This window comes from Dipodomys spectabilis, unplaced genomic scaffold (genome assembly GCF_019054845.1).
Source record: "Dipodomys spectabilis isolate Male_0828 unplaced genomic scaffold, ASM1905484v1 ptg000163l, whole genome shotgun sequence".
Taxonomy (NCBI): Eukaryota; Metazoa; Chordata; class Mammalia; order Rodentia; family Heteromyidae; genus Dipodomys; species Dipodomys spectabilis.
The window spans coordinates 11,676,790-11,689,272 of NW_024870840.1; the positions used below are offsets into that span (position 1 = coordinate 11,676,790).

The 12,483-nt window shown below is 41.6% G+C and overlaps 1 protein-coding gene across 2 annotated transcripts in view; it reads right to left on the bottom strand.

Annotated features, from left to right (window-relative positions):
- Positions 1-9,074, bottom strand: part of Uhrf1bp1l (UHRF1 binding protein 1 like) — a 67,715-nt gene extending 58,641 nt beyond the window's left edge. For both annotated transcript variants that reach the window (XM_042693398.1, XM_042693399.1), the window contains exon 1: positions 8,840-9,074. In XM_042693398.1, coding sequence (XP_042549332.1) covers positions 8,840-8,883 — 44 coding nt within the window. In that variant the 5' untranslated portion in view covers positions 8,884-9,074. The remainder of the gene's footprint in view (positions 1-8,839) is intronic.
- Positions 9,075-12,483: the final 3,409 nt, after the last annotated feature.

Below are 12,483 nucleotides of genomic sequence, written 5' to 3' on the forward strand. Positions count from 1 at the left end.
TCTAACGGACTTTTCTGCCCAGGCTAGCTTTGAACCATGATTCTCAGATCTCAGCCTCCTGAGTAGCTAGGATTACAGGCGTGAGCCACCCGCGCCCAGCTGCCTTTGTTGTTTTTGTAGTGCCTAAGGCCTCAAACTTGGTATATGAATGTTTTACCATGCTGAGCTAGTCTGCTTGCCAGTCATGTGTTTTCATTTTTATTTTTTATTCCTCTACTCACCTTACATCTAGTGGAAGCCTTGACATATTTTCAAAATGATAGGTTTCCACCTCTGGACTCTGCATTTGCTCTCTAGGGTATCTTCTCAAATAAAGAGACTGTCCTCAATTAAGAGTTCTTGATTTTAAAACTAACTGCAAACTCTATTCCTACTTCCTAGGCTCTTTCTTTATGTTAGTATTTGCTATAGTATTTAACGCTATAATACTTAACAGACTGATATACTATGTATTTATTTACTAAATTTTCCTCTCTGATTAAAATGTAAAGACAGTGAATGGAGGGATTTCTTGTCTGTTTTGTTCACTGTTATATCTCCAGGAGTACTTGGCATGAAGTAGTATTCAGCAACTTCTTTCTTTCTTTCTTTCCTTTTTTTTGGTCATGGGGCCTGGGCACTGTCCCTGAGCTCTTCAGCTGAAGATGAGTGCTCTACCACTTGAGGCACAATGCCACTTCCGGTTTTCTGGTGGCCAACTGGAAATAAAAGTCACACAGACTTTCCTGCCTAGGCTGGCTTTGAACCACGATCCTCAAATCTCAGCCTCCAAAGTAGCTAGGATTACAGGCGTGAGCCACCAGCACTTATCTGTTAACTTGTTAACTAGTATATTTCACAACAGTAGATCTAGGGTCAAAATACACATTAATAATTATATAAAAACGAATGTTGTCAATGTAAAGAAACCAAAAATTAACAACAACAAAAAAAAAAAACAGCTCAGGTACCCGAAGTTTAGTCCCTTTGCTCTTTCATTCAAAGCTAGCATTCTATCACTTGAGCTATACCTCCACTTTCAGCTTTTTGGTGGTTAATTGGAGATGAGTCTCATTGACTGACCTGCCTACGTTGTCTTTGAACCACAATGCTCATATCTCAGCCTCTTGAGTAGCTAGGATTACAGGCTTGAGCTCTAAAACCCCCAGCTCAAAAACCAAAACAAAACAAAAAAAATCCCAAACATAAAAATAAGTTTATTTGCAATCTGAAAAAAAGTCTTTATCTCAGTTTTCTCCCAGCTGCCTAATCTAAGTAAATCAAATCTTGAATGTTTCAGGTAACAGTGGACTTTAGAAATAGTTATGGTAATAGAATTATAGAATCACAAGAATCAAGTGATAAAGCATTGGCCTAGAGCAAAGTCCTGATTTCAAAACCTCAATACCACCAAAAAGAACATTAGCCCTACCTAGTGACAATAATTATAGCCCCTGAGATTTATTCAAGGTATTATTGCTAACTGATCATTGCTAGTACAATCATTAAAATTTCTCAAGAGCTCAGGTCATATCTTCTAATTTTGTATCTCTAATTTCCAGTGTGTGATGTGTGGGTGCATACATGCGCACTTGAGCTATTTTTTTTTAGTTAGTAGGTCATGCCTGTAATTCTAACTCCTCAGTGGTAGAATGACACCCTTGAAAAAACAAGCCAAATAAGTGTGAAGTCCTGAGTTCAAACCCCTAGTACAATAAAAAGTCCTTAGAGACATCAATATCTTTCCATACATTATCTTTTTACGTGTTACTTACTAGTTATTGCTGAGCCTGAGACTCCAACATTCAAACTTCAATTCTTTATTAGCAGTCAGTCCCCATTCCAGGGATGAAATTCAATTTCTTTAATGTAGCAAATGAGGGCTGTGGAAATCTAATTTACTTCAGGACCTAGTATTGACATTAAACGGAGCAGCAACTTTGACTCAAAATAATCTCCCTCAAATAATATCTTTGCTGTATAACTTTACTACTGCTAATTGATCCATGAATAGTTGGAACTGGGTCATATGGATTCTCACTCCTAAGAAACTGAACCTGACAAGATAGACCAGAGACTATATTGGGAGAGATGGGCCAGTACCCTAAAATTGTAGACCAGGAGGAATTTTGTCCCTTCAGGTATGTGTGGATCATCTGAAAGCATTAAATATCCTATAATTCACAGATCAGCACTCCTCAAGAATGAATTATTAGCAGGTCCAAGATGTCCATAGTACTGAGGTGGAAAAACTCTGTTCTGAAAGGAAAGTCCAGAAGCTCTTCCAATGAGATCTGAGGAGCTGACTGGTTCCTGTTGTCTTGGTTTGCTCTTCATATCTTTCTCTGATTCTGCAACCCAACCCTATAGCTTCCTATTACATTTACCATTTTGCTTTAGAAAGTGGTTTCTTTTGTTTGCAGACAAAATAACCTTAACCAGCAAAGTGCCCTGAGTCAATCATTTGATACACATCTCGTTCTTCACCCTCAAGGCTACTGACATTTGGTGAACTATACACCTATACACACACACACACACACACACACACACACACACACACACACACACATTAATTTAGGAGAATGTGCTATGTACTTCAGGATGTATAGATATATCCCTCCCATCTCACCAGATACCAGTAGCACTACTACCAAATCATAACAATCATAAATGTCTTTATACTATTGCTTTAAAACAAAGACTTGCTGGGCGCCAGTAGCTCATGCCTGTAAGTAATTTTAGCTACTCAAGAGGCTGAGATCTGAGGATCATGGTTCAAAACCAGCCTGGGCAGGTAAGTCCAAGAGAATCTTATCTCCAATTAACCACCAGAAAACAGGAAGTGGTGCTGTGGCTCAAGTGGTAGAGCTCTTGCTTTGAGCTGAAGAGCTCAGAGACAGCACCCAGGCCCAGAGTTCAAGCCCCACAACTGACCAAAAAAAAAAGGAAGGAAGGAAGGACGGACGACTCACCCACCCATTTGTGGCATAAGTCAGCCTGGCCATTTCTCTATCCATAGAAAACCTGTGTATAGTAGTTTTATTATTATGCGGTTAGAGTGATAAGAAAGAGAAGCATTTGGTTTTTTTTGTTTTTGGGGTTTTTTTATTTTTTTTATTTTTTATTGTGAAAATACTGTACAGAGGGGTTACAATTACATGGGCAAGATAGTGAGTACATTTCTTATCAAGCATTGTAGCCTCCTCCTTTGTTTACCCTTCCCATCCTTTCCCAGACTCTCCCTACTCCCCCCACCCAACCCCCCCCAAAGTTGTGACATGACAACTTGTACTTCTCATTGTTGAACGGGTCCACTTGTATCCTTATTTAAACGACTTGTTTTTCCCCTTCCCCTCCACAAATTATACCGACATCAAATACAGTGAAAGCAGGGACATGGGAGAGGGACATACAAAGCAACAAAGAAATAATCTTATAAATGCGTTAGAAACAAATGCATGAAAGAAAAAAAAACATTTAAATACATATCTTAGGGTTCCTTTTCCTAACATCACCTTATCTGACCTTTTCTGCTTGACTAAGACATATACTAGATATTGCAAATAAGGGAAACCATGGGACCTATGTTTCTTTGGGCTTGGCTTACTTCACTTAATGTAATTTTTTCCAAGTCTTTCCATTTCCTAACAAATGGGACAATGCCATTCTTTCTGATGGAGGCATAGAATTCCATTGTGTATATATACCACATTTTCTTGATCCATTCATCTTACTGAGGGGCATCTGGGTTGGTTCCATATCTTAGCTATGGTAAATAATGCTGCAAGAAACATAGTTGTGCTGGTAGCTTTAGTGTGGTCTTGTTTGTAAACATTTCTTACTTCATTGTTGGTGGGAGTGTAAACTTGTTCAACCACTTTGGAAAGTAGTATGGAGGTTCCTCAAAAGACTCTACATAGAGCTCCCCTATGACCCAGCAATCCCACTTTTGGGCATTTACCCAAATGTTTACAAACAAGAGAAGCATTTGTATGTCAATATTCTCTGCCCTTTTTCAGATCCTGGCTTAATTAAATACTTTGCTCTGTTTGTTCCTGCACACATACCTGTACCCACCTGTATAATAAAGTCAGGAGCTGAAAGATAGCGCTGGCTCTTATTGGATATAACATTTTTTTAACTTTCTATTCTCTGATGAAAAAAGATTCTCCTACAAACACCTCCAACACATACCTTGTGCTGTTCTAATCTAAAGGGTTATGGTAATTTCTCCTTCAAAGTCTTTTCCTGTTTCACTTCTCTTAAAAAAAAATGTAACTCATAGGGTTGGGGGTGTGACCCAAATGTCGAGTGACTGCTTGGCAAGGGCATAGTCCTAAATCAAAACCCTGATGCGGGGGCTGTGGCTTAATGGGAGAGTGCTTAGTGGTAGAGTGCTTGCCTAGCATGCATGAAACCCTGGGTTCAATTCCTCAGTACCACATAAGCAGAAAAAACCAGAAGTGGTGCTGTGGTAGAGTGCTAGCTTTGAACAAAAGAAGCTCAGGACAGTGCCTAAACCTTCAGTTCAAGCCCAGGACTGGCAAAAAAAAAAAAAAAAAAAAAACCTGGTTGGGGGAGGAGAGGCAGTGTGGGATTTCCTCTAACTTCCTCCCCTTCCTCTATAAGAACAACTTCCATTCAGATTAGTAAAAGTATAGAAACTTCATTAATCCAAGACACTCTTAGATTACAAACTGAACAATTAGGCAAGAAACAAACATACAGATAATCATTCTCAAGTAGTTCATCATTTAAAGCATTTGTTAATCTCTTAAAGAATAATTCCTCCTTCACACCTAACACACCAGTTCCTCAAATCTTTACATCCAAAACAACACTAGCTTTAATCTCTAATGCACTATACTTCAACCTCGAAGTGAATGTTCTCTTTTCTCCTATTTGTTCCTACAGTCTTTCCTTTTGCTAAAAGACTCCCTATAAAATCCTGTAAGAACTAGATTATTTTCCTACCTCCTCCTTTGCAGAGCATGAAAGGTACCATATTATTTAATGACTGAAGAAAACCATAATAAAATGACTCATCCTCAAATCTATGAAAATACTGGTGGCATATGGTTTTGTCTCAGTTAAAAAGCTTTAGCAACTTAAGGAAAAGTCAACATCTATGCTATTCATTCAACTAATAGTTACTGAATGACTGTACTAGCCTCAAGAAAAAACTCTTGCCTTCATAGAGTTTATATTCATTCAAGTAGAGAGTGGGACATAAATAAAGATGTATTTTGACAGATGAAAATAAGTGCTACAGAGAAAAGTAAAGCAAGTAAGAGAGTTGGAAGAGATGCTGGGACAGTGGTTCAAATGGTAGAGCACCTGACTCTCAAGTGCAAAGCCCTGAGCTCAAACCCCAACACCAACAAAAGTGGGGGGGGGAGGGGGTAAGTAGGGGACAGAAGTTCACAATTGTAAACTGAACATCTAGAAAAGCTTCCTTTGAGAAGGCACCATGGGGTACATGCACAAGTTACATGACAAATCTGTTAATAGAAAGTAATACCTTTTGAGTATTTTCTGTTAAATATTAAATTGTATTGTAGAACACCAGATTAAGATAGAGACAGCTTCACAACAACAAACAGTGTATACAATTAAACTTGACCGAAGTAATTTCAAAAGTTCATTCCTATTGGAACCAGTATAATTTATCACAACATCTGCCTTGTTTACCTAAGATGAATAGCTATGAGATTTGTGATTAGTCATTTTCTTAGGAAGATGACAACAATAATTAAAATCAAATATACAAACCAAATTATAAAACTGATACTCTTAAGTAACCTAAAGACATTGTTAAATATGAAATAACTGAAAACTGTAGTGTTTAACAAACATTACTATGCCAGGCGTGGTGGTGCCCAGCTACCCAGTAGGCATAGGCAGAACAATTCCAAGTTTGAGGTCAGCCTGGTCAAAGGTAAATACAAACAAGATGGCAGGTATATGGCTCCAGTGGTCCAGTTTTTGCCTAGCATGCTCAAGGACAAGGCTCCTAGTTTGAATCTCGGTGCCACTTTAAAAAAAAAAAAAACCCACTCCAAAAAATTAATTATCATTTACGACACAGCTGTAAGAAATCATAATAACCCTAAAGACTAAATTCTGAATATACAAAATGTGTATATCTAATGAATCTAATGGATTAAGCCATTATACTTTGCTCTTATTTTTATTTTTCCTGGTGCTGGGGTTTGAAGTCAAGGACTTCTATTTGCTTGGCTGACATTTTACCACTTTAGCTATGCACTTACATTCAGCTACTTTCTTTTTTTTTTCTTTTTGTACCAGTCTTGGGGTTTGAACTCATGGCCTGGGCCATGTCCCTGAGCTTCTTTGCTCAAGTCTAGTGCTCTACCACTTAAGACATAGCTCCACTTCTGGCTTTTTTTTTTGGTGCTTAATTGGAGATAAGAGTCTCACAGATTTACCTGTCTGGCTTTGAACTGCAATCCTCAGATCTCCGCCTTCTGAGTAACTGTGATTACAGGCATAAGTCAACTGGGCCAGGTTCTACTAACAGTTTTTGGTTATTTGGAGAAAGGAATCTCAAGGATTTGTCTGCTTGGAGTGGCTTCAAATCTCCATTCTCAGATCTCTTCTCCTGAGTAGCTAGGGTTTAGAGGCTTGAGCACTGATATCTGGCTCCAGCTCAGCTTTTTGCTGGTTATTTTAGAGATAAGTCTGTGGGACTTTTCTTTCCCCCAGGCTGGCTTCAAATTTTGATCCTCCAAATCTCAGCCCCCTGAGTAGCCAGGATTACAATACTAAACCCTGCCGGTCTTAGTTTTTCAGTATTTCCCAAGTGGACTTACTTCTTCAAGAGAACTGAAAGGAGAATGCACTAAACTATTTATCGACTGAATTAAATTTTCCTCAATCCATGTAAGAATGACAAACTATTCAGATTATTGTCTGTGGATTTGAATTTTCTTATGGAATTGGAGAGAGAGAACTGAGGGCATTTGATTAGAAAAACAAAAAATAAACGGGCAAAACCTTCTTCCAGAATGGTATAGGTCAGTATTGAACTACATGTACAATTTTAAAAGAAATCTTCCACGCAGTGGTGGTGATGCAGGCTTGCAGTCTCAGTACTTGAACTTGGGAGACTGAGGCAGGAGAATTGGGAGTTCAAAGTGAGCCTGGCTACAGTGAGTTGCAGGCCAGTCTGGGCTACACAGCAAGACCTTGTCTTAAAAACAAACTTTCTAGCTGGGCACCAGTGGCTCACACGTGTAATCCTAGGTACTCAAGAGACTGATATCTGAGGATTTCGGTTCAAAACCAGCTGGGACAGGAAAGTTCTTGAGACTCTTATCTCCAATAAACCATTCAGAAAATCAGAAGTGGCGTTGTGACTCAAAGGGTAGAGCACTCACCTTGAGCTGAAGAGCTGAGGGACAGTGCCCAGGCCCAGAGTTTAAGCCCCACAACTGACAAAACTAAATAAGTAAAACTTTCTAATTAGTGATAATATCAAAAAGTAAAAAGTCAGGCATCAGTGGCTCAGAATTGTAATCCTAGCTACTCCGGAGGCTACGATCTGAGGACTGTGGTTTGATGCCAGGCAAAGCAAGGAAAGACCAGTGAGTATTTCATCTCCGACTAACCACTAAAAAGCCAGAAGTGGAGCTGTGGCTCAAGTGGTAGAGTACCAGCCCTTAGTGGAAAAAAAGTAAGGGAGCACACATAAGACCTGAGTTCAAGCCTCACTACCGAAAGACACGCACACACAGAAAAATTCAAAAGCATTACTATAATTTGCTACTTCAAATATACCTGCTGTATCTTATTCAGTGTGACAAGTCATAAACACTTGCTGAATTACAGAATTGTTTTCCTTCCCCAATATATCACCTGTGGTATAACACAATCTGAATCGAGGATCAACAATCATTCTTACTACACAAGTCTATCTTCATTCCCAGGTCCCTTCCTAAAATCAATTCTAAAAATAATCATTAACATACAAATAACAGAGAAGAGAAAGGTATTCCAACCAAGAGCTTCGAATTCCCTGTTAACCAACTTGGAACGAGGTCCTACATTTAGCCTGTGTGTTGAGACAAATATGGAGAAGCCAAGAGCAGTAACAAACTGCCGGTTTACTGAGTCATGATTCTGACTAAAACTGTTGGGAAATGGAAAGAATGACATGTCTTGGGTTTAATCACCACAGATGTTAGCCTGAATTAAAGGGGCGCAGTATGCAAAGGGGGATGGGGGGGGGGGGCGAACAACTCTTTAACAATGATGTAAGGACTTAAAAAATGACTCCCAGAAAGAACTCCGCCAAAGCTCGGCCGTCTGGCTGCTTATCTCAAACAAATCCGAACAGTGCAAACAGGCACACCCTTTCAGTGGACCCGAGCAGGGACGCCAGGTGGTGGGGACGGCGAACAATCCCAAGGTGAACGTGTCCCGGCCCCGAGCGTACACACCACGCTTCACGCCCTGGGTTAACGGAACCGCCGTGCGCTGAGCCCCACACCGAGCCGTAGTCGGCAGGCGTCTGGGGGACGCCAGGTCAAATCCAGCCTCCGCGCTGGGACGCCCCCTGGACGCCGCGTACGGGGGCGACCCCAGCCCGCCGCTCCCTCGAGGCGGGGGGGGGGGGGGGGGGGGGGGCTCCCGGCGCTCCTCCGCGGCCGACACCGGAGAAGCCGCCCCCGGGCGGACCCGTGAGGCCAGCGCCCGGCGCCGTCGGCGACGCACCCCCGGGGGCCGCGACCTCTGCCCCGGACGGGAGCGGAGCACCCGAGGCAGCCAGTGCCTCCCGGGCGGGCTGTGGACGGAGGCGGACTGCACCCCGCGGCCGAAGCGCTCGCTCACTGACCTGGAGAGGTGCTTCAGGATCTGTTTCTTGATGATGCCAGCCATGGTGCCGGGGAGCGGGCAGCCGCTCTCTCAGTGTTCCTCTCTGTCCGGACTAACCAGGCCAGAGGAGAGGAGCCTGAGCGCTCACTCCCGGAAGAGACTCGAGGCCTTGGCCGAGGCCACAGGCGCCGCCGTCGGCGAGGACCGGGAGCATGACGCTCAGGCCGCCACGGCTGCTGCCAGCGCCATCTTGGCTGCAGCATCACCTAAGAGACCAGAGGGCGGGCCTGGCAACGCGGGGGCGGGGCTAACACGTGGGAGGCGGGGCTGATGCGGGCCCCGGAAGCTTGAGGCCACGCCTACCTCTCCCTGTTAAGGGTCTTCTGCTTTCCAGAAGCAGCGGGCTCATTTATTTGACTTCAGATCCTGGAACCTACTTTGTGTTAATCCTCCTTGCCTTCCCTCTTAGCCTTATTTCTGCTTGTATCAGTGAGTTTCCCTTCCATATCCTACTTCTCTTTTTCATGCCTTCCAGACTTACTCTCCCCAACAAATTGCTCAGCCTGCTTTCTTCTCCAGACCTCGTCAGCTTTAGTCACATGCCTCCCTCAGGTTTCCTCCCTTTTGCTAAGATCTTTCCCGTAGCTAAAAGCTGTAATGTAATGTTTCATCTAGCTAGATGCTATAATTTATGTTTCCCTTGGTTATTCTAATCCTAAAGGAAGTGAGGATTGAAAATGTGTCTTAATAGAATCTAGGAGCTAGACATAAGAAAGCCAAATACAAGTTCTAGCTCGAATATTTTCTAGCTGTGTTAACCTACATAGAGTTTCTTTTTCAGCTTCGTTTTAATTATCTATAAAATAAGATTAGTAAGCACACAGGAGGGGAGCTCAAACAGGTGCTTAGGAATATTTGAGCAACATTTGCTGCTCAAGACTGCAGAAGCAGGTTTAAAAAATAAAACTTGTAACTGATCAAAATGTTTCAGGAAATTGGAAGATAGACAATGTAGCCATTATGGAGTGGCAAGATGAGCATGACATTCCCATGAGTCATATAATTGTACAGATGATATGTGTAATATATAATCTGTGGGTCAGTGAAAGCAATCTGCAATGTGGATAGAAAGAGTAATCAAGTTAGGGCTGGGAAGGTGGCTTAGTGGCAGAGTGCTTTCCTTGCATGCATGAGGCCCTGGGTTTGATTCCTCAGCACCACATAAGCAGAAAAAGCTGGAAGTGGCACTGTGGCTCAAGTGGTAGAGTGCTAGCTTTGGGCTGAAGAGCTGAAGGACAGCGCCCAGTCCCAGAGTTCAGGCCCCATGACGGACCAAAAAAAAAGTAATTAAGTTAGGAACTGCCAAGCTAAAGTTAAACTACTTAGGCTAGGATCCACTCATCATGAAAAGGCCTGTGACTGGAATCTCCATGACTCAGAACTAGCATATCAGTCTTGTGTCCGGTGTTGTGGAAGCCTTGCTGGAAGAGGCCCACCAGGACTACCCATGCCTTGCTGAAGCTTGCGTTGCTCAGTTCCTGTGCTCAAGTATGGTAACATTCCTTACCCACAGGCCCAACCTGTTTCATCAGCTAGTTTTCTGCTTCTTATCTTGAAGTTAAGTGTAGGTGAAAATCAATTGTATTTGCAGAATAAAAAATGTTTAACTCAGCCAGTTTATGGGAAATGGTAAGCATTCTTAGACTATTACAAAACAGTGGAACAAGCCAATATAGAACAACAAAATTGAATACAAATGGCCTGAAGGCCTAGATCATTCTCTGAAGCCAGCGTGAACTGGACAGACTAGTCTACCTCAAGTGAGTTCATGTGAACTACAATAGATGGCTTTTTGCCAGTCAATGTGTGTCTTTTGGCCCCAGACCTTATAATATTCTTGTCCATGGAAACTCTCAGTTTATGTTTAGAAGTGTTTTAGTTTATACACACTCATGGTGCTTACCTATATATTGAAAAGATAGGAGAAAGGGATTAGTAAAAGTAATCTTTAGTACCTATTTTTTACTAGATCATTTCCTGAGGTCAGCTTATTTGCTCCCATTTGTACTCCAAAATGTATATGAGAGGGCACTTGTATAGAGTTTAAGGCCAGTTGAAGGATATGCCTGTTTTATATACACATGTAACCCAAATGGCAAATATTAAATGGCTGCAGTATAAAAAAGTAATTTAAAAGTTTAGGGGCTGGAAGTTACAGAAGCAGTACTGAGTTCCCTGTACCACCAAAAACAAAGGTTCTATGGTGATTAAGAATACCTATAATCCCAGCTTTTTGAGGCTAAGTGGGCTGAGGATGCATGAGTGGTAAGAGTACTTGCCCAGAGCAGACAATATTCTAGGTTCAATACACCACCAGTAAGTTGCAGAAAGTTCTATTATGTTGGTAATCTTAAGGATTAATATGTTAATATGCTTTCATCAGCATTTAATAGTTGTAGCCAAATTAGGTGATTTCAGTGCACTTTTGAACAAAAAAAACTTTTTTTTTTTCTGGTGCAGCAGTTTGAACCCAGAGATTCCTACTTGCTCTGCTTGCTTGGTTGGCCCTCTACTACTGAAGCCACATTGTTAGCCTTGCTTTTTGCTCAGCACTTTGGAAGTAAAGTCTTGAATACTTTCCTACCCAGGCTGACTTTGAACCATAACTCCCTGGATCTCAGCTTCCTGATAGTAGGATTACAGGTTTAAGCCACCTGGGCCAGGCAACGTCTCTTTGGGGAAGAGGGTGAGACGTGAAACTCCACCTCCACTGTAGCATGAAAGCTGGCCTCAGACTTATGACCCTACGTATGGCTCCCCCAAATGCTGAGTTTACAGATTTGCATTGTCTTACTGGCCCTAAAAACAAGATTGTTTTCAAAAATAATCTCAGGAAAAACTAACAACAAAAAAAGAAAATAAAAATAAACAAGTTAGAAAAGTACAACTGAGATATAAAAACTAAAAATAAAATAAAAATAGGTTAACCATTTTAGCTTTACCACTTGGCTAAGTTTTATCTAAAGAAATAAATATGTCAATGTTATTTGAAATTTTTTATAGAAAGGAAATTGTTGAAATGGGGAAAAAATGTTACAGTACTGTACCTTCACATCACCCAGCTCAAACCAACATTTTTCAAAGGTTAAAAATGACCACAAAAATGATTTCTAAAAGAGGAAAAGAAATTGCTCTACTTTTTGTGGGACAGACATATCAGGGAAGGATGTGTTTTTTTTTTTTTTTTTCTTGATGAGGGGAGGAGTGTGCGTGTTTGTGTGTGTGTGTGTGTGTGTGTGTGTGTGTGTGTGTGTGTGTATGTATTCCATCAAACTGACCCTCTCAGAAGAATGGAAATGTATGGAGTGGAATGTGGTCGTGTGTACCTGGATTTCTAGCTACTCATGAGGGTGAGGCAGGAAGACCCTTTACCTCTGTACTTCAAGGACAGCCTAGGCAGAACACCTGTCCCATAAGGAAAAAAGAAAAACCTTTAGAGAGGGAAATGTGTGGAATGACTATCCACTCACACTTTTAACCACATGCCAGGCATTGCTTAGGTATCTTCGGTTGCCTAAACAAAAACCTGTTCTGTAATTCTACCTACTCAGGAGGCTGAGATCTGAAGATCATGGTTCAAAGCCAGCCAGGGCAGGGAAGTCC